The sequence below is a fragment of the Centruroides sculpturatus genome, unplaced genomic scaffold (assembly GCF_000671375.1).
Source record: "Centruroides sculpturatus isolate CEXI.00-Female unplaced genomic scaffold, Cexi_2.0 scaffold188, whole genome shotgun sequence".
Lineage (NCBI taxonomy): Eukaryota > Metazoa > Arthropoda > Arachnida > Scorpiones > Buthidae > Centruroides > Centruroides sculpturatus.
The window spans coordinates 648012-668789 of record NW_019384404.1 but is presented as its reverse complement, the minus strand read 5'-3'; the positions used below and the strand labels follow the sequence as shown (position 1 = coordinate 668789).

The following is a 20778-nucleotide window of genomic DNA, read 5'->3' as shown; positions in this document are numbered from 1 at the left end:
TGTAGCATAATTTATATAAAAATCTTACATTTTAACTAATTATATCACATCTATTTAGTCTTTTGTTTCATTCTGAGTAGGTGATTATTTAAATTTTTATAAGATTTATGAATTTCAACATTTTATTAAATTGTGGGAAGTAATTTTACTTTTTAAATGAGTAATATATAAAAAAAGAATTTTTCAAGGATTCTACCCTCTAATTTTTATCAATATTATTAATAGAATTATCTTTTTTATAATGGTTTTTACTGCCATACTGTATAAAAAGATTAATATTTTCTTCCAATTGAAGCTGATACTTTTTAATTTTGTTGAACATATTTACCTTTTTACTAAAGAAATGGCTTTGCGAATATAAAATAAGATATATTAAAAATGAATGCAAATTTTCACCAAGCTTCAGTTATACTGAGTGTTCATTGTTAAAAAAAAATTGGTATTATTCTTGTGAAAGATGTCACACAAAATTTATGGTTAACCAATGTTTTTCTTGGAAACTTTTTAATGTATACTGCCTAGGTAATGTGGCAAATTAATAATAATTTATAGTATAAATAATTGTGTTCATAATATGCAAACTGAAAACGTCAAAAAGAAAGAAAATGGCAATAAGAAATAGTTTTTCAAAGGAATGATTCTTATAGTTTCAGGGATGATTAGAAATGTTTTATATATGTAAGGGATCAACTTGGAATAATGATTGAAATATATTATCTGTAAAAGGTTTAGCAATAGGATAATAAAAAAGAGCCATATATCATTATTTTAATTAATATTCAGCTTAATACACTAAAAATAAAAAATTTTTAGTTAAAAAACAAGTAAAATTATACTCTTTCTATTTCCGACTTCGAGGATTCTATGAGCCAAAACAAGACAAACAANGTTTAAGAAAATTTGTAATTTATTAACATTAGAAATAAAGGAATTTAACTGTAGTGAAATCAATTTCAAGATTGTTGAGATTCATTATTATGAATAATATGAATTAATATCAGAAAATTCTAGGTTTTTAATGTAATTTTAGTTTTAATTTTTTCTTTATGATAGAATTTTAATTTTTTTTTTAGGTCTTCTGGTGTTTTTCTTTTTCTTTATTTATAAATATGGTCCAAGTACGTTCATAAGCATGGTCGACGAGTTTCAACCCAAGTACGTACACATTTAAAAAAAAAATAATTAGAATAATTAATTATCATTCTAAACTAAATTGTCATCTGTTGTTTTAGAATGTTTGCGATGGTGTTGGATAGGGTCGTTATTCCTGAGGTACAGAAAGTCTCTGGTTCTTTGGAGCGAAAGATTTGTGCCATTGGAATCACAAAACTATTAACAGAAACTCCAGCAATGATAGTGGGAGAATATGCTAATTACTGGTAAGATAAATGTGATATGAAGAATTTCAAACATAAGTTACTTTTTTCTAATACTAATAATTTTTAAATGTTACCTGCTTTTATTTACACTTTTATATAATTATACATTAAAATTGATGACAGATGTTTCTTTTAATGTGACCATTATCAGAATTGTCATATCGCTTTTGGCAGAAAATTAGGTATTACAGGTTTCTTTTGTGATTCCATAAAATGTGACTGCATTATTTAATTAATACTTTTTGTGTAACTATTTCATCTTAAATAACTATCTCTACAAGTACATTGTAATATTTTAATGAATTTTGATATGGCCATTATCTTAGAAGATCAAGATAACTTCTACTTATAAATGGACATTCAAAATAATGTTTGGATTCTGAATTCTGTTAAAACATTTTACCATTTCTCTTTAAAATATCTTAATATACTGAAGAAGCAAAATATTAGCAACAGATCTGGAAAGTTGAAATGATACCTGTGGTTATTTGTGTTGGACTCAGCATACACTACATGTAGTAGAGGCATGCCATTGAAGATCAGTGTAATTCCTGGCAACAGAAGGACAACAACATGATTTGAGAGTTTGTGTGTAGAATGATGAGAGGGCTGACCTCCTTGCAAGGAAGGCCACTCAGTTGCAGAGAGAAGCAGCCTTTGGGGCACTCCCTAGCTGCTGGCTTCATATTGAATTGAAGAACCACACCACGGAAAGCTGGCAACTTAGATGGGATAATGAAAACACGAAAAGATCAACACATGAATTTCTTTCAATTATCAAGAACAGGCAAAAAGTGGTCTTTGTTCCAGACTCTCATATAACCCAAATATTGACTGTTCATGGGAACTTCCATTCCTACTTAAAGAGATTCCTTCAAAAAGGAAATAGTGTGACTGCCACTTGGGGAAGAAGATGATGTTCAGCAAGTACACCTCACAGTGGAAAACCCACATCGACTCCATATACCATCATGGACCACACTGGCCCTGTGCTGTTAAAGACTTTTTTCTTAACAAAAAGACTTATAGTGCTCTGAGGAGCTTTCTCATAGACATTGGGGTCATGGCCCCATCTTTCTAAGTATTGGTCTACTCTTTGCACAATACATTCCCTATGTACCTTGGCTAAGAGGCTGTTAAGGGAGTTTTCTATCTAATAGTTATATGTTGTTCTGTTTTATTTGTTTGGGTTTTCTTTGTATTTGGGCAGGCCCCAGGGGTGGCCTTTCATGTTATTTTCATCTGGGACTCACTGTTTGTTTACCCATCAGGTCTAAGTATAAGCTGTTTTATGGGCCCAAGGTTGGGATTGTGTTCTCCCACCCATCTTTTGTACGTATGAGTTTGTTTGTTTTGGCTGTTCCCGATAGCTAAGTGCTTGCCCTTCCAGGTTGCTGTCATCTGCAGGCCCACCTTATGTTAACCCATTGGGTCTAAGTGTAAGCTGTTCATGAGTCCACTTATTTTTGTATCATTTTCTTTTGTTTTTTTAATTTTCATGTAAATTTTGTTTCAGGTTTGTTTGTTACTTGGCAGCCCAATTGTCACCACCAGGTGTCTGGCTATGTGTGTTTCTGCTATTTGTATATTGCCGCACCTGTCTCACTGGAGCAGCCTCTTGGGCATCCACACCTTTCTGTAATTCCTTTAAATTCACTGTTTGTAAAACAGCAAACCCATGTTTTGTACATTTTGTTAATTTCAATTCTAATGGAACAGACTGGGTGCTCTGAGGTCTCATGTTCACACTTTCCTATTAGTCTTTTCTTTTCTTCCTCCTCACTTCCTTAAAATTCTCTTTTCAAAGGCTATGCTGTAAGGTTGGCCTTCTACTCATTTCCAGTAAAGTAGAACAAGGGCACTTTCTCAGAAGAGTAGCCTTACTTACTTGCTCTTCAAGTGCAATGTCTAGAGTATTTAATGACAGGTAAACACAAGAAGAACTATCTGCCAGAAGGAAAGACAAAGACAGTCATGGAAAGTTGATGCGAGTTGAATGACAGATGTTTCAGCTTGTAACCAAACTGTATTGCAGTGATTTGACTGACCTCTCAATACAACATAGCAATCTCACAATTCCTATTACAGTGGACTATGCAATGGATATAAAATTAGTTGGGTTTCAATAGCAGGCACTTCTGAAGAATGCCCACACTAATATTCTGTCATGATGGACTGGGACTTAAAGAAAAAATGATTGGATCAATGAATTCAGATTTTGGCTTCATTATGCAGACAGGCAGAGTTTGGAATAAATCGTAATATCCTATCGTGGGCCCTAGAAATGGTATAATGAAAGCACCAACCTGTAATCCAGCTAAAATTAACAAATTTTTTATGCCATTTCTAAAATATCTTGATATATTTTAGAAATGTTGTATTAGCGGGTGGATGCTATATATTATATATTTAAATTTAGTATTTATATATAGTTATAGGTTTAACACACAAGTTGTAAGATTCCAACTACTAGTTTAAGTGGGAATACTATTTTCAGTAGGACAGTGCACATGGACATGTTATCAGTTTAGGTGATGTCAGACTGTTTTGAAGAATGCAACAGCCCTTTCATCATCATTTACAACTGTGTAACTTACCTGATACCAATTGTATAGATCAGATCTGAGACATTTTGGTACGTGAGATTTGTTATGCGGACTCTGGCAATGAATATTTAGCAGCTGGCAGATGCAATGATTTAAAATTAACTTGTCATTTTGCTGACAAGTTCCTCAGCTGCTGGTCTGGAAAAAGGAAAGCCCTGACTGCTTTTAGATGTTACTAATGTTCTATTTCAGTGTATAATTAATATAATAATTTTGTTTTAATGTGTGTTTAAAAATTTTAATTTTAGAAAAGTATTACAAATGTTTTGTTTTGTTGTTGTAGGACACCCTTGTTACAATCTCTGATTGAATTATTTGAATTACCTGAAGATGACACAATACCCGAAGATGAACATTTTATTGAAATTGAAGACACACCCAGCTATCAGATATCCTATTCTCAGTTGGTATTTGCAGGAAAGAAGGAATGTGATCCTTTCAATGGTGCCATTCCGGATGCGCGGATAAATCTGGCACAGAGTCTGTACAAACTCTCGGTCAATCATCCAGGAAAAGTGTGTACTAAATTGCTTTTTTCTTGATATCAAACAAGTTTTTTTTTATTATTTTAAAATAACTACCTGTTTTTCAGTTGATGCCATTAATATCTTCTGGAATTGGTGAGGAAGCCATTGCTCATCTCCAGCGATATTTGCAAGCAGCTCAAGTACAGTTAGTGTGAAAATTGTATAGTTTCTGTTATGTCGTGACAGACTGATTTATCATAATGGTAAATGTTTCTTGAGATACTGTAAAATGAAAAACCAAAGATTCACGTGTTATTTCTTCAGAAATCTCTTTGGTTATGAATTTTAGACTGTATATAAATTGTTTGTTTTGCCTAAATAAATTTCATATGAAGAAAAATATCAAAAATTATAATTTCAAGAAATATTCTGATATGTTTCTTGGCTCATTTGATACATCTATACATTAATTATTCAGGTTTGTATGAAAATAATCATAAGTTTTTACATAATTTCTGTGTTAATAGTTTATCTGCATTTTTAAGAGATGGCTGAAATTCATTATTTAATATTGTTTTAAAAAATGCTCTTAAGTTTTTATATAATTTTTAGGGTGTTAGTTCTATTTATTTAATATAATTGTTTTCATCTTTTATATTGATGCATTTCTCTAGAATAAGTGCTTAGTTTGAATTACTACTAATCTATAAAAATCAGTTTTAAGAATAAAATGCATCAATATTTTTAAAATTTAACTCTAGTAACAAGAAATTTCAAAATTTAGTCATTAATAAAGTTTAATATTAGATCAAATTTTCTTTAAATTTTTGTCAAGATGAAGCAGTCATTAATGATACTTTCAAGTTTGCTTAAATTAATATACTGTAATTAGAACCTATTTAAAACATTTAAGATGACAGGATGAGGATTCTTTTGAATTAAAATGAGTAATATGTAAAAAAACTAATATAGTAGGAACCTATTTTACAACCTCACTTTACAGCTTTATACAATCATAATTAGAAAATTATACCTTGAAGAGGTATAAATTTTTCTTCCATGTTTTGAAACCGTGTGGTATCTATTATATTTGTTCTATATGTGCAATATAGCGCAATAACGCAATAAGCTCAACAGAATTGAAATAAAGGAGTGAATTGTGCCAAGTGATCGTTATTGCGCTATACTGCACTTATAGAATAAAAAAGGGTATAAATTTCTTATTATGATTGTATGAAATGCCATATTTAGTTTTATCTATTTATGTACTTTTCTTCTACTGTGTTGTTATCTGTTTCTTTTTTAATTGTACTATTAAAAGTACAATCTGTAACAAACTTGAAGCTCTGGGTGCATCTAGGTGACAAGCAGATAAGTAAGTGATCCAATGATTAAATCTTTTCAAATGAAAGGGATCATCACAATAGTTTGCTTGCTTGCTTGCTTAGAGCCGATAGTGGAATCCACAAATAACATTTAATTCTTAATTTCAACATAATCATTTCACAAATACATATCAGAACAATATATTGAAACTTAATTGGTGTCTTAAGTTTTTGGCTAAACACAATACATCTTAGCCATAATGTTTGATTACAGTGATGATTAATGATAGAATGACTTTTCATTCTTTAAAACATTTGCTCCGTCGGACGAACCAGAATGTCGTTAATGTCAACATGTTTGGGCATTTTTAATACATTAATAACGGCATTTGTTATATCGTCAGCTTTAAGAGTTGCCATGCTTCCCTTTATAGTTTTAGCCATTTCTTTATTCTGAAGCATCCTTTCCATAAATTCTGTATCTACCAAACCTGGACTGATGGACTGAAACAAATCAAATATTCTGAATAGAGACGTATTTCTGTACAAAAATCAAATAAATAAATAATCCAACTTACACAAATTCTTATTTCACTTTTCTCCTGTCTTAATTCCTGTCGCAATCCTTCTACAAGAGCTCTTACCATGTACTTTGTTCCACTATAAAAACTTGATCCACCCGACGAATATACTTTATGTCCTAAGATGCTAATTTGGAAAAAAATTTGCAAATTGTCATATATAATTCATTACTTAGCCATACTTTATCTTCAAAAACAAAAAACTATGCTGTATTCACAATTTTGAATTACTTTTCCTGGCCTACATAAAGGAAACCAGATAGGCCATTTGCCTGAGGTCTAAACATAGAGGAGCCTTAAGAATATTAGCCTCTTATATGAAGAAATTGACCCAAAAGTGATGTAAATCGCAGTTTCTTTTGATTCATGGTAGAAAATCTTTGTCATCTTGATTTCATTGATATATTTTGGCTCAGACAATTGTCTGCATGCGTAATACTTCTGTTAGGCCCTATATTTAACATGTATTTAAGATTCAGATTACTACTGCATAATAATTATTAATATATATATCACAACAACATAGTTGTACAAAATGAAATAAGTTTAACTTTGTAAGAATTTGAGGAAAAACTGCTGAGTTTGTACTTTTAGCAAACAAACATTTCTAGGATTCTTAGAATGAGGAATTTCTGTAATAAAGTGTATTTATTTTGTTCCTTTATTATAAAAATGAACATAATTTTATATGGCAAACTATATTAGCTGATTAAGATGTAACAATAAATATAACAAGTTTGTAACATTGCATTATCATTATTTGACAAGCAAAACATTAAATATGCACTCATCAAATTGTTCTAGAATTATTTTAATCTAAATCATGTATCCTTATTAATATTTAGTTACATCTCTTGAGACTTGTTTCATTTTAAACTGATTTAAGTGAATCAGCAAACCTTATAATTTCATTGACTTAAATCATAATCAGCATCATGAAACATGCTCATTTCCTTTATTTTAATTTAGTATTTTTCGTTTTTTAAATGGATTTATTCTTAGCTGAATCCATTTTTCTATTATATTAAATCCTATATTTCTAATAATTCTTAAGTTAAATTTATTTTATATAATTACCTGCCAATATGTATAATCTGTCCATCTCTTATGTTCTTTTCTTGCATCAATTTTATTGCTTCGCGTGTACAGATGCATAATGCCAGTACATTAACCTAAACACACAGATTTATAAAGCATTAATCTTTTCTATTATAAGAACCAAGTTTTTCTGTTCTAAAATTATTATAATCAGGAAATAATTCTACATTTGGAATTATGTAGATTGTGCACAAAGCTTTCTGAAATGGTAGAATATAACTTAAATTTCTCTCTGGGTAAGGATTGATCTCCCGTGCATCATTCGACAATTGTAATGTTAATTCATCTGATGGACGAGGCTGATCATATCCGTGTAACGTGCTATGTATGAATCTTAGACTTAATATAATCCTTAATTCTAGATTACTTACTTGAAGCATATTTCTCCAAATCTCTGTATCACCATTAATCAAAGGGCTGATGTTACACAAGCCAGCATTGTTTATGCAAACATCGATACGATCGTATCTATCACGAATCTCTTCAAACATCTTCAAAATTTCCGATTCGTTGTTTAGATCGCATCTACAATGACAATTTCATTAGAGCCAATTCTTAAATCTCAAAAAATTGCCTTGCAAATTTACCTGATTGGGTACAGATGGCCTAGATCTTTTAATTCTTCGGCTAGTTTCTTGATAGCATCCACATTTCTGGCACATCCGATGACTATCATCCCATTTTTTACCAATTCTTTACATAGAGAAACTCCTATTCCCGCCGAAGCACCCGTTACTAGAGCGATTCTACCTCTCCAGCGATCCATGTTGCTTATTATACAAGTATCAGATTAACCTTAGTAACGTGTTAACCAGATAATTTGATAAGGAAGTTATGTAGTCGCGTTAATCGAAAAACTCTCACGGCGCGATGATAAATTATTTTCATGCTGTGGGCGGACAGGATTTTTTCATGCCTGGGTTCTGTGGGTATAGAAAAAGACACTAGTCCCATCATTTTTCCCGATGAACTCGCGTTTTCCACATTCCGTAAATTTAGTTACGTAAAGACAATTCGATTATCTTTACGCAGAAAATTGAGAATATTGTGCCAGGAAAAACTTCGTAAACGCAAATTCATCAGTCGGTAACTGACTTTTGGCCATCCTATGCCAAAAGTCGGTTACCGATTGAGATTTCAAGAACTGCGCGCTGCTCGTGATTGGAAAGCTGATTTTACAGTAAATACTTTATTGTAAATTCCTCTAATTTTTCAATGATTTAGTATTTTTATAATTTAATGAATTAATCTTTTCTGAAAGTACAGTATTCTTTATTTATTAAAAGTCCAATTGGAAAAATTAAGAGAAGTGTTAGTACCAAGTACAATTTTTAAATATACGAAATTATTTGCATATTCGGTATGATTCAATTTAAGCAATTACATATTGATAAACCAAAATTTTTGTTACGACTGCTGTTCAGTGGGTCTAACAAGTATGTCGTTGATATCCACGTGTTCGGGCATTTCTAACACTTGTAAAACTGTCTTGGCTACGTCGTCGGCTTGAAGGCACTTTAGTTCTTTGTATTTTTCTTTACCGAGTTCTGGATTTTGAATCATCCTTCCCCAAAATTCCGTTTCTACCATACCCGGGCTGATACACTGAAACGAAATAAAAGTAAATCAATTTTAAGAATATTGAAAGTGAAATCCTGTAGAGTGATTTAGATCATGACCGATACCGATACAATAGTGAGATTAATCGGACTTTCGCTCGTAAGAACCTATCATTTATGGATCTACAATAGTTTCCAAAATTGTCTGAGTTCTGAATACAATTCCACGTTTGCAGCTGTTAAATAACATGCAGAAAATCTCCATGTTTGTAGTCATGGCTTTCTGATAATTTATGAAAATATTCATTCTTTCCAACCTACAGCAATATATTCAAATACCGAAATTCTGACTTTTCACTTGTCCATTTAGGTATCGTTTGACGTGATCGTCACTGTTAACTTCCGTTGCGTATAATATGCACAGAAACTCGGGAAAATTCTTAGTTCATTCGTCATTATCCCATCGAGACGGAGCCGTAGCTACGGCGGCATATATTACGTCTTAGCGACTAAGCTAAGTCCTCATTCAGTTTCCATATGCAGTATATAAATACAGTATATGCTTCTTCTTTCATCACGTAAACTTAGCCTATTGTTATTTAATTTTTATACTTGGACTAGGGACTAGGGGCTAGCTAATAGGGCTAATGTTGGCTGGAAAACAAAACTACCAATCGGAATTTTTTCAGCCTATCCAATGATTTATTCATGGATGTGGGACTTCATAAGATGTATTAAATCTTTATGGTTATAAAGATTTAATACATCTTATGAAGTCCCACATCCATGAATAAATCATTGGATAGGCTGAAAAAATTCCGATTGGTAGTTTTGTTTTCCAGCCAACATTAGCCCTATTAGCTAGCCCCTAGTCCCTAGCCTTCAGCCTTGTTTTCGGGTGAACAGAAGTAGGCCTACTTCAATTAGATTATAGGTTATGAGAACTCAGCTTGCAATATATTTTAAGTTAATTCGTCCGAATTCTATTTTAATTTTATTTTAGAAAATATTGAAAATAAAGTGTTAAAAATCACTTACACAAACTCTAATTTTGCTTTTTTCGGCTCTTAATTCTTGGCGTAATCCTTCGGCTAATGCTCTCACCATATGTTTAGTTCCAGCATAAACACTATTGCCAGGTAACGCCAGCACTCGATATGCGGACATACTAAATTAGAAAATGTAATAAAAGAATTGATATTGAGAATATAAATATTAATGAGACGAAGATAATTAATAATTGCTTAATTAGCATAATTACCTGCTAATGTGTATGATCTGTCCGTCCTCGATGCCTTTTTCTCGCATTAGTTTGATTGCTTCACGAGTACAAATGCATAAAGCTAACACGTTAACCTATACGACAATTTCTTGTTATTAAAAAGTAATAAAGTAGTGTATAATAATCGATTAATTCGAACTCAGTACACCACCAGCTCAGGGTTATAATTTGAGGCTAACCCAGGATGAGTTTGAGAAAAAACATTAAACCCTCATAATTCAGTTGTAATAAAGCATTAATCTTGGTGTTAGAAAGGTTTTGGTCTACCCTGTTTATATTATCACGTACGAAACATTTGGGGCGTTTTTCTTAATATTTTACACAGATTATATTGATGTTACATCGCACTAGAAGTTTTTTTGTTTAATTTCGCTTCAGTTAAAGAAAAAACTTACTTGTAATAATTCTCTCCATTGTTCGGTCGAACCATTAATTAAAGGGCACACGAAGGACAAACCAGCATTGTTAATGCATACATCAATGCGGCCGAAACGTTTCCGAATTTCTTCAAACATACCCAAAATCTCTGATTCGTTGTTTAAATCGCATCTAAAATTCGTTGTTTTTTAAAGAAATAAACGAATTAATGAACGAAAATCGTGGGTACAATGTATATTTTAGAAATATTTTATATTTTATTCTTGTGAATACCCTAAAACTCACGAAATTATTACGAAAGTTAAAGTTAATGATGAGTTCAGGAGTGAAATTCGGAAGTACTTAACTCAATGCAGAAAACTTTTATCTTTATTATAAATTTTATAACTAAATAATCAAATTTATATTAAAAAGCCATTTCAAGATCATTTAAGTTAAGTCTTCTGAAATTGCCCAATACATAGAGCTCTGAACACTTTTAATTATGATCATTCGACTCTTGATATATGATAAACGTGTTCTATTCCAGATGAAAGCGGCCCAAATTAATTACCAAATCTTAATAGCATCAACGACTCATATATAGAAATAACCCTACCAAGTTCCAAAATTTTAGATTCATCCAATCCCGAGATATACAGCTGTGCCTCGTAATTCCATTTTAATTCATTTCAGGAGGTCATTCGAACTCTAAAACTGAACACGTGAATACTCAAAATTGTACTAATTATTCGTAAAATATAGTTCAAAAGCTGCACTAGTAAATTAAGCTGTGTTGAATATGACTGATTTTTTTCATAAATAACCGTTATTATTATTTTTTCTTCTTAACCACACATTTAAAAACAACTTACTTGATAGGTAATAGTTCTCCTGGAGAGAAACTTGCTAGCTCTTCGGTTATTTTCTTAATGGCATCCANAGGACAAACCAGCATTGTTAATGCATACATCAATGCGGCCGAAACGTTTCCGAATTTCTTCAAACATACCCAAAATCTCTGATTCGTTGTTTAAATCGCATCTAAAATTCGTTGTTTTTTAAAGAAATAAACGAATTAATGAACGAAAATCGTGGGTACAATGTATATTTTAGAAATATTTTATATTTTATTCTTGTGAATACCCTAAAACTCACGAAATTATTACGAAAGTTAAAGTTAATGATGAGTTCAGGAGTGAAATTCGGAAGTAGTTAACTCAATGCAGAAAACTTTTATCTTTATTATAAATTTTACAACTAAATAATCAAATTTACATTAAAAAGCCATTTCAAGATCATTTGAGTTAAGTCTTCTGAAATTGCCCAATACAAAGAGCTCTGAGCACTTTTAATTATGATCATTCATTCGACTCTTGATACATGATAAACGTACTTACTTGATAGGTAATAGTTCTCCTGGAGAGAAACTTGCTAGCTCTTCGGTTATTTTCTTAATGGCATCCACATTTCTGGCACAACCCACCACTTTCATCCCATTCTTCACCAATTCTCTACAAATAGATGTACCGATTCCTGCAGATGCTCCCGTTACAAGAGCTACTCTATTCATCCAACGATCCATATTTTCTATTCTCAAATAAAAAACTAACAAGTAAGTTACAAATTAATCTAGAAACATTTTTGTGATAAGGATAACACAAACTGTTCTAAAAGTTTATCATCCAATACGATAAAAGGTTACGAACTAGCTGATAAGTACAACAGTTATCAACGGAACACGTACTATTTCTAAAGTGTATTGGAAGCGAACAGCCTTGAAAACGTACCGATATGCGAATTAAACAAAAAAGTGTCGTTTGAAATAAACGTTTTTTAAAGCCCAAGATTTATATTTTACGACAATTGATCGAAAGAATGTCACATGATAACTGGGCGCCATTTTCTTTTTGGTCATCGTTGCTTGTGTACAGGTTTGATGTTATTTCGTACTTCATGCATTTTTCAAGTAACGGGTCTTGTTGTTCGTTTTTACGTGTTCTAATCGGCATCGTCTATGTTAAAAATTATTAGCTTTTCTATCGAAGGAATAACGAAATCGTATCGTGAAAGGAGAAAAATATAAATTCGAAAACTATCGAGAGAAAAATTCGTACCGAAAGAACATTCTAGATTATGCGAGACAAATTTAGATAATTTAAACGTAATGTAGCTTATTTACTTAACGAAAATGAATGTGTAATATCGCTTAAATAATATTTCTCTGTTTTTATTTTGTACATAATTTATGAAACGTAAATAAAATGCATTGTTATGTATCTATTATATTGTACATAGATTTAATATCAAGTTCATCTGTTTTATTGAACTAAAAAGATATTNTTTCTTTTTGGTCATCGTTGCTTGTGTACAGGTTTGATGTTATTTCGTACTTCATGCATTTTTCAAGTAACGGGTCTTGTTGTTCGTTTTTACGTGTTCTAATCGGCATCGTCTATGTTAAAAATTATTAGCTTTTCTATCGAAGGAATAACGAAATCGTGAAAGGAGAAAAATATAATATTTTTATTTGTTTTCTTAATGTAACAGTAAGTAATATGCCTGTCAAACATTTTGTTCCCAAAATAGTTCTTTTTTTTATTTTAGTCTCTCGTGGACTAGTACTTTCGTGAAAGTTAATAAAAATAATTATCGTAAGGACTGCCCCAGACGATGTCCTGTCTTGCAATAAAAGACAGGAATACTCGCTCTGTGAAATTGATGCGAGAGGTTAAGATCGTATGGAGGTAGGCGGTACTGGACCCAGAGACTCGCGCTGAGACGGATTTACCATATAATTTGCGTTTAATTAATTAACAGATAGATTCTTACAATACGAGATAGACACTTGAAGTTATTAAAAGAGAGTAGCCGAGAAAGATGACAAGGTGACGGCGATACCTCGGTAGGTGACAAGGTTTCATCGATGGGGTCGGGATGGATAAAAACGCATTTTATCGTGCAGACCATCCCATGTTCTTCAAGACACGGGTTTTTATACAATTTTGTCTCAAATTCTAATTTTTGGTTTGTCCGAACTGTTGGTTTACCGCATTCCTATTGGTTCCGGCGCTCTTACTACGGGCCGTGGGGTGTTGACCACCCTCTATCTCTCCCAACCGTAGGATTACGTTATTTCTCGAAAATTGACCCATAAATTACCGAAAATGTTATTTTATTTTGGAGTCGATTTTATTAATTCATAAACGCAAAGATATCAATTTTAATAAACAATGTTTACTTATATTAACATTCCGATTATCCGTGCTAATCAGCGAACGGAAAATACTGATAATTCTTACTTTTTTTTCAAATTATGGTATTTTAATATCAGTAGTAGTAAGATATTTTTTTGAAATTTGCAGCTTAAATATACTGTATGAGGTTTTTTTCCCTCGTGTATTCTATCAATAAACTTCTAAAGATTCGTTTGTAAATTGAGGTAATCATTCCGGGACGTTTGAGACAGTTTCTGGAAAGTCAGTTAACATTGAAAGCCTACTGATGATGTGTATACAACTTCCCATTCGTTACGTCCATAAACAAGTGAACAAAAAGTAGCTTGACGATGCACGGATAATCGGGAGTTATGTGTATTTGATACGAAGATGGTGTCTTATACCGAGTAAAAAATATCATTTGACACATTGGAATGATGCAAAATTGTAGGAATAGATATGAGATGAAGTGTGGACAGAATATTTCAAATAATCCATTCATTTACAAATCTATTGGAGTCATTTAATTTTAAATGTTACAGACTAGAAATATTTGGTTAGCTTTGAATCATTTAACATCCATAATATCAATTAGAACCAACTGAAGTAATCTGAGATCAATTATTTAAATTATATTGATGGTATAGTGGTCTGTATAATAATATCGTTAACATCAACATGTTTTGGCATTTTCAGTACATTCAGAATAGCTTCTGTAACATTTTCAGGTTGAAGGGGGTCTGTGCTTTCATAAAACTCTTCAGCAATCTTTGTATTTTCAACCATTCTTGGTATAAATTCTGTTTTCACTGTAGCAGGACTAATGCACTACAATAAAATATTCATATAAACATATCAAAATATATATTAAAGTATATAATCAATAGTTAAATCAGTGTTATAAAATGATTTCTATTTTAAACTGAGATATAAAAGAATTGAAAACTGAAAACTTACACAAACTCTTATTTTACTTTTCTCCTCTCTTAACTCTTGTCTTAATCCTTCTGCCAATGCATTTACCATATGCTTTGTTCCACAATAAAAACTTGATCCAAAGCCTGTAATAACTTTACGTCCAAGTACACTAATGAAGAGTTTATCAAGACATTTTGATTTTAGGTAATAAAATAAATTATTATTTTAATTTAATACTGATTATTTATTGTATGGAATTTATTTAATAAAGTTTTTTTAAACAAATAATGTTTCTATTCGGTACATTTGAATATGTAAACAATATAACCCAGTAAAAATTGTGAAGCAAACAATTTGTTATAGTTTACATTGGCTTTTATTGTTATANCAGTCCTTACACTAATTACAGTTTGATTATGAACAGTATTTAATTTTTTGGCTGCATTTGTAGCATTCTCATCATTTAAAAATAAAAAGTATAAAACATGTCTCTTATATTAATCTGTTACTTCCATTTTAACGAAAATAAACAACTGAAATGTCCCAATTCTGAACTGTATTATATGAATGAGATCCAATTTAACACTTCAGTGTAAAATGTATCACATTAGACCGGCATTTTTAACAGCAAAACAAGATTTTTCTCAAGGTCAAAATACGCAGGAACTTATGCACAGACCTGATATATAATCAATAGTTAAATTAGTGTTATAAAATAATTTCTATTTTAAACTGAGATATAAAAGAATTAAAAACTGAAAACTTACACAAACTCTTATTTTACTTTTCTCCTCTCTTAACTCTTGTCTTAATCCNCCTAATAAAATACCATTGCAATAACTCATTTTTTAAAGTTATAAATTATATAATTCTATTAGAAATATAAAATTTCTTCCAATAAACAGTGGGGTGTTTCAGCAAATCCAAGACATGATATATACAATTCAATAGAATGACAGGAAGTCATTTTTCTGACTATTAATTTCTTTTCTATATAACTTTTTGAATGTTTGTTTAGAATGTGAAAATGACCATATGTAGCATAATATACAATGTCTGAACTTAAGTGTAAAAACAATAACGAGTTAAGTTTTAGTGACCAAGATATAAACCATATATCTTGCAGGACCTGTTGCAACCTGCCTAGTTACGGCAATGTATACAATGATAAAAAAAATCTAGCAGAGCTGTGTAACCCATTGCAAAAAAAAACACTAAGAATGTTACGAACAAATTAAAATTGTCTGTGACCAGATTTTTTTAAAACATAATTTTTATATTATTATTATTATTATAAAATGGCAAAGAGCTTAAATTTTTAGGGTGGAGATGGGTTTTATAAAAATTGTAAATGCTAATAAATAAACTCTTCATTAAGTTCGATCCTACTCGAGATATGACACATAACCTCTCTCTATCTCCATTCCTTGACCTTTAACCACCAAAATTTAATATTATTAATGTTATTTATATACAAGTTACCATGCCAAATTTTGTTTCTTAATTAATGATTACCCCATTCTGAGATATTAAACAAAATAGACGTAACAACATACATAAACAACGTAAACACACAGGTCTAAGGATTCTTTTTTGAGTTGTTCTGGAGGTCTGAAAATGTCGAGATTTGCAAAAACCCGGAGGATCAAATTTGACATGATTCCAATTTCTGTTATATGCATAATAAGCCAGAAAGTAAAACTACTACTGAAATTTCAGGAATAATTCAGTAATTTGCTTATAATTGTCCTGCAGTCACCTCAGTTAACGTCCATCTTAGATTCTGACATTGTTTCATGGCGAACAAGATCAAAATTTAAGATGGGGTTGGTTGTGTTGTAGTGAAAGCCAGAGAGGCTACAATCAACTAACCCTACTTTCACATGAAACAGAAATATTATATAAATGTATTCGATTTCGTAAGAACGTTGAGAATAGTCATTATTAAAGTGACTATTGACTTGGTCTACTGAGAATTGTTTGAATAAACAACATCTAGGAGCCTCTCCCGACTAGGCATCTCACCCGATTTTACCCTATTTATATTGTTTGCTGCTATAACATCCTCCACGCTTCTTAAGCCAGACTTAAATCCAGCTTAAGAAGAGTGACACAAAATACGTGCAGCAAAATTATGTCAATTTAACGTTATTTTTCCGCACGCATTTCACGTAGACACTACATGCAAGAACTCAAATCCACCTTTAGCCTCATTGGAGCTACAGTCGCATCCTTTAATAGCATTTGTATCAGAAAACTTTTGATATATTAGCATATATAAATGTTTCATATTTTGTATGATTAATATTTATTGACAAAATGTGTTTTTTACTGTTGCAGCATTTTTGTACCTATTACACAATAGTTAATTAATGTGACCTCAATTTTACTGATATCAATATAATGCAATGTTTCTTTTGTTCTTTACATCACTAAAGAAAAGTAAATAAATCATATTTTGCCATTAATAGTTTCTATATTCTAGCATATCAGTGCCGTAACTACAATTGCTCATTGGTGAGACCGAACTAGGACCCAGAGCCAACAGGAATTCGAACGTGTCAAGAGAAGGGCCTACCATCAATTCCTTTGATCATGAATCGTAAACGTTTTTCTTATGGTGTATTATTTTTTTCAGTCAAGAGTTAAAGACTTTTTGGGAGCTGGGTGCAATTCAAATATTTTATGCCGAGGATGGGTTGGGAGAGGAGTGGCCAGCATTATAATTTCTAATCACGGTTCGAAGTGAAGTTATTTCACCTTTGGTTTATATGTTTATATAAAGTGACCAGACATTCTGTATTGTATAGGATCGCGCACACGTTCCGTATTTTGACCTCCTGTTCTAAAAGGTTTTGTCGAGACTATGAAATGCCCCACATTCCTGAAGTTTCCGGAAAAATATTTTATATTTCAAGAATTTCAGAGATCTCTCCTTTTAGAATCTCAGTTCATTTTAAAAGCTCGCATATCTGTAAATAAACAATTACTACCGTTCATTATTTGTGCATTCTGATCTTTTTGGTTAGAGGTGTGCACCTTATTACATAGTCGGGAAGATAGTTGTTTGCAAACGAAAACAAAAATGATGTATCGCTATAGATACGATTTGCAGGGACAAATAACAGTATAAATACTTATTATTTATTATTATATTCGGTGGGTAATCAGTCCGAATATGTCCTTCGTCACCCGGCAACTCATTGTGTACCTGGCTGAACCCACAATTGACTTAGTAAAAAGGCCTTCTTAGTGCCCACAGGACGAAAAGAGTTAATNATTCTATTAGAAATATAAAATTTCTTCAATAAACAGTGGGGTGTCTCAGCAAATCCAAGACTTGGTATATACAATTCAATAGAATGACAGGAAGTCATTTTTCTGACTATTAATTTCTTTTCTATATAAGTTTTTGAATGTTTAGAAGGTGAAAAAGACCATATGTAGCATAATATGCAATGTCTGGACTTAAGTGTAAAAACAATAATGAGGTAAGTTTTAGTGAACAAGATATAAACCATATATCTGAAGTATGAAGTCACTGAAATTTGGAAGATTACTGTAAAGAACAGTACAAAAATAATCCTGTGTAAAAGGGAAGGTGCAGCCATTGACTAGATGGGCAATCCATAATCAATTCAAGATTGAAAATTAGCATTAAAAAATGGCCTGTAATGCTCTTTTATTAAAGATGGGCTTACAGAATAGCTATAAAATTCCATGTCTAATAGCCAGGGATTTGACTTTTATCTATCTTACTACGCTATGAAAATTAAGAAAGAACAGACAGATAGACGATAGTGGGAATTTATAGGTCTACAATTTTTTTTCAAATTGCAGCCGTATTTTGACCTCCTGTTCTAAAAGGTTTTGTCGAGACTCTGAAATGCCTCATATTCCTGAAGTTTCCGGAAAAATGTTTTGTATTTCAAGAATTTCAGAGATTTCTCCTTTTAGAATCTCAGTTCATTTTAAAAGCTCGCATGTCTGTAAATAAACAATTACTACCGTTCATTATTTGTTATAGATATACACTAGACGTAGAGGTAAAGTGTATATAAAATAGCATCCTGTTCCTTTTGGTTGGATGTGTGCACCTTATTACATAGTCGGGAAGATGGTTGTTTGCAAACGGAAACAAAACGTAGTACCGATACCATGTATTGCTATAGATAAAATAAGATTTGCCGGGACAAATAATAGTATAAATATTTATTATTTATTATTATAATCGGTGGGTGGTCCGTCCGAATATGTCATTCGTCACCCGGCAGCTCATTGTGTACCTGGCTGAACCCACAATTGACTTAGTAAAAAGGCCTTCTTAGTGCCCACAGGACGAAAAGAGTTAACTCTACTATTAGCAGTTAATAGCAAATTGCGCGCTAATAGTAAAGTCATTCTCACTAACAAGGACGTATGCTAAACAAGCTACTTATTATCTAGAACTATCCAACACTACTTACGTCTAGAATATTTCTCCAATGATCCGTGTTACCGCTCATTAAGGGACAGATTTTAGAGACACCAGCATTATTAATACAAACATCAATTCGTCCATAATGTTTTTTAATTTCTTGAAACATGTTCAAAATTTCCGATTCGTTAGTTAAATCACATCTAGAAAAATCACCAATTAGAAAAAAACAATGTAGATTTATACCAGAAATTCAGAATGACTTACTTTATGGGTAACAATTCACCGTGAGTAAAAGATCCCAATTCTTCTGCTATTTTTTTGATGGCATCTACATTTCTAGCGCAACCAACGACTTTCATCCCATTTCTTACCAATCCTTTACAAATGGAGGCACCTATACCTGTAGAAGCACCCGTAACCAAGGCTACTTTACCAACCCAGCGATCCATGTATAAAGCAGAATTTCAGAAACGTCTAATGGAATTAAATAATAATTAAACTTAATACATAACTAATTACTAATGAATGCAACTTTTATTACCAACCTAAACTTTTATTTATGAATTAAAACGAGAAGAAAGTCTTACCCTTGTAAGTACTACAACCTGTTGTTAATATACAAGAGAGGATATTTAATTAAACTCTACAACTTTCTGCAACTTTTATGATGATAGTTAATTACATGTTTTAGATTAACAGTCACTTGTATCACGTGCGAATCACGTACTCTGTACATGATTCGTACTTTGTTTCTTTATACCTATATCAATAAGCGATTATGCATTAGTATATATAATACCGTGGTTACTAGATAAACTGATTAAGGAACTGCTAGTCTCCACTTTTTTTTCTCTCTCAAATTTTTTAAAGCACTTGAGTAAATAAATTATCAATTGCAACGAAATACGGTATTTTATTCCCACCATTGTCCTTGAAACTACAGCTGATAGTGAATCAATAAATTTGTCAAGGTTCTAAATCAGAAAACAGATAAATTATGCTTTCTTTTGATATTAAAAGTCGTTTATTTATTGGTTTTAAGTACTGTTTTTGCATTTACAAGTTTCTGTGAATTCAAGTATTGATCCAATTCACATAAAAGTGTGATAAAGGGATGTCATTTGTCATATCTCCAGAGAGATAAGACTTAATGAATTTTATCCGTTATTAACATTCACAATTCCTTTACAAAACTCATCCCTACCGTCAAAATTAAGCTTTTTTGCCATTTTATAGTAATTAAAATATGTAAAAAGTTTTTTATAACAAAATCTCATAACAGATGGAGCCACATACAATTTTATTTATTTATTTCCTTAATTAATGATAAAAGTTATATCTTTCAAATAAAAACTCATAACAGCGGAAAAGTTACGCAACTCTCTTTGCTGGATTTTTTTTGTATTTCAAATCTCAACAACTATATATTTTATTGAAAATTTTGCTTTATTAGATAATAACACTTAATCTATGTATATTTATAAAAATAAATAGTTTAAAACCCCAAATAAACTATTAAAATTTAGAAAGTTTAATTTCTTCTGTGAGTGTTTTTTAATTCATATTCA

General features: G+C 31.5%; 3 protein-coding genes across 4 annotated transcripts; 1 reads left to right on the top strand and 2 right to left on the bottom strand.

The window, feature by feature from the left end:
• Positions 1-1079: 1079 nt before the first annotated feature.
• Positions 1080-4864, top strand: LOC111618744 (exportin-2-like). Its single transcript, XM_023360307.1, has 4 exons — positions 1080-1155; positions 1233-1379; positions 4269-4500; positions 4578-4864. The coding sequence occupies exons 1-4, from the start codon at positions 1133-1135 to the stop codon at positions 4665-4667; spliced, it is 492 nt and encodes a 163-aa protein (XP_023216075.1). The 5' UTR covers positions 1080-1132; the 3' UTR covers positions 4668-4864.
• A 975-nt stretch (positions 4865-5839) lies between these two features.
• On the bottom strand, positions 5840-19961 carry LOC111618777 (peroxisomal hydratase-dehydrogenase-epimerase-like). The gene is made up of 15 exons (XM_023360348.1): positions 19798-19961; positions 19475-19684; positions 19248-19410; positions 14572-14700; positions 12105-12281; positions 11530-11579; positions 10693-10846; positions 10277-10371; positions 10054-10183; positions 8868-9061; positions 8044-8241; positions 7828-7981; positions 7436-7530; positions 6356-6485; positions 5840-6281 (listed from the first exon to the last, which is right to left on the bottom strand). Exons 2-15 carry the CDS (start codon positions 19657-19659, stop codon positions 6084-6086), a joined length of 2052 nt encoding a protein of 683 aa, XP_023216116.1. The 5' UTR covers positions 19660-19684; positions 19798-19961; the 3' UTR covers positions 5840-6083.
• On the bottom strand, positions 14370-15597 carry LOC111618761 (dehydrogenase/reductase SDR family member 11-like). Of its 2 annotated transcripts, none has more exons than XR_002755642.1 (2): positions 15558-15597; positions 14370-14700 (listed from the first exon to the last, which is right to left on the bottom strand). XR_002755642.1 is itself a non-coding variant. In XM_023360333.1 (2 exons), exons 1-2 carry the CDS (start codon positions 14896-14898, stop codon positions 14503-14505), a joined length of 267 nt encoding a protein of 88 aa, XP_023216101.1. In that variant the 5' UTR covers positions 14899-15023; the 3' UTR covers positions 14370-14502. The 2 variants fall into 2 exon arrangements, 1 of the variants encoding a protein (XP_023216101.1); XM_023360333.1 differs by lacking the exon at positions 15558-15597 and adding an exon at positions 14830-15023.
• Positions 19962-20778: the final 817 nt, after the last annotated feature.

Excerpts from the sequence above, each read along its gene's own strand:
- LOC111618744 (XM_023360307.1), top strand. The coding sequence starts at position 1,133 with ATGGTCGACGAGTTTCAACCCAA. Across the intron at positions 1,156-1,232 it reads GTCGACGAGTTTCAACCCAA|AATGTTTGCGATGGTGTTGG; the intron begins GTACGTACACAT and ends CTGTTGTTTTAG. Across the intron at positions 4,501-4,577 it reads CGGTCAATCATCCAGGAAAA|TTGATGCCATTAATATCTTC; the intron begins GTGTGTACTAAA and ends CCTGTTTTTCAG.
- LOC111618761 (XM_023360333.1), bottom strand. The coding sequence starts at position 14,898 with ATGGTAAATGCATTGGCAGAAGGATTAAGACAAGAGTTAAGAGAGGAG. Across the intron at positions 14,701-14,829 it reads AAAGTAAAATAAGAGTTTGT|TGCATTAGTCCTGCTACAGT; the intron begins GTAAGTTTTCAG and ends ATTTTATTGTAG.
- LOC111618777 (XM_023360348.1), bottom strand. The coding sequence starts at position 19,659 with ATGGATCGCTGGGTTGGTAAAGTAGCCTTGGTTACGGGTGCTTCTACA. Across the intron at positions 10,184-10,276 it reads CAGATCATACACATTAGCAG|TATGTCCGCATATCGAGTGC; the intron begins GTAATTATGCTA and ends TTTCTAATTTAG. Across the intron at positions 7,531-7,827 it reads TTTGGAGAAATATGCTTCAA|GTTAATGTACTGGCATTATG; the intron begins GTAAGTAATCTA and ends CTGTGTGTTTAG.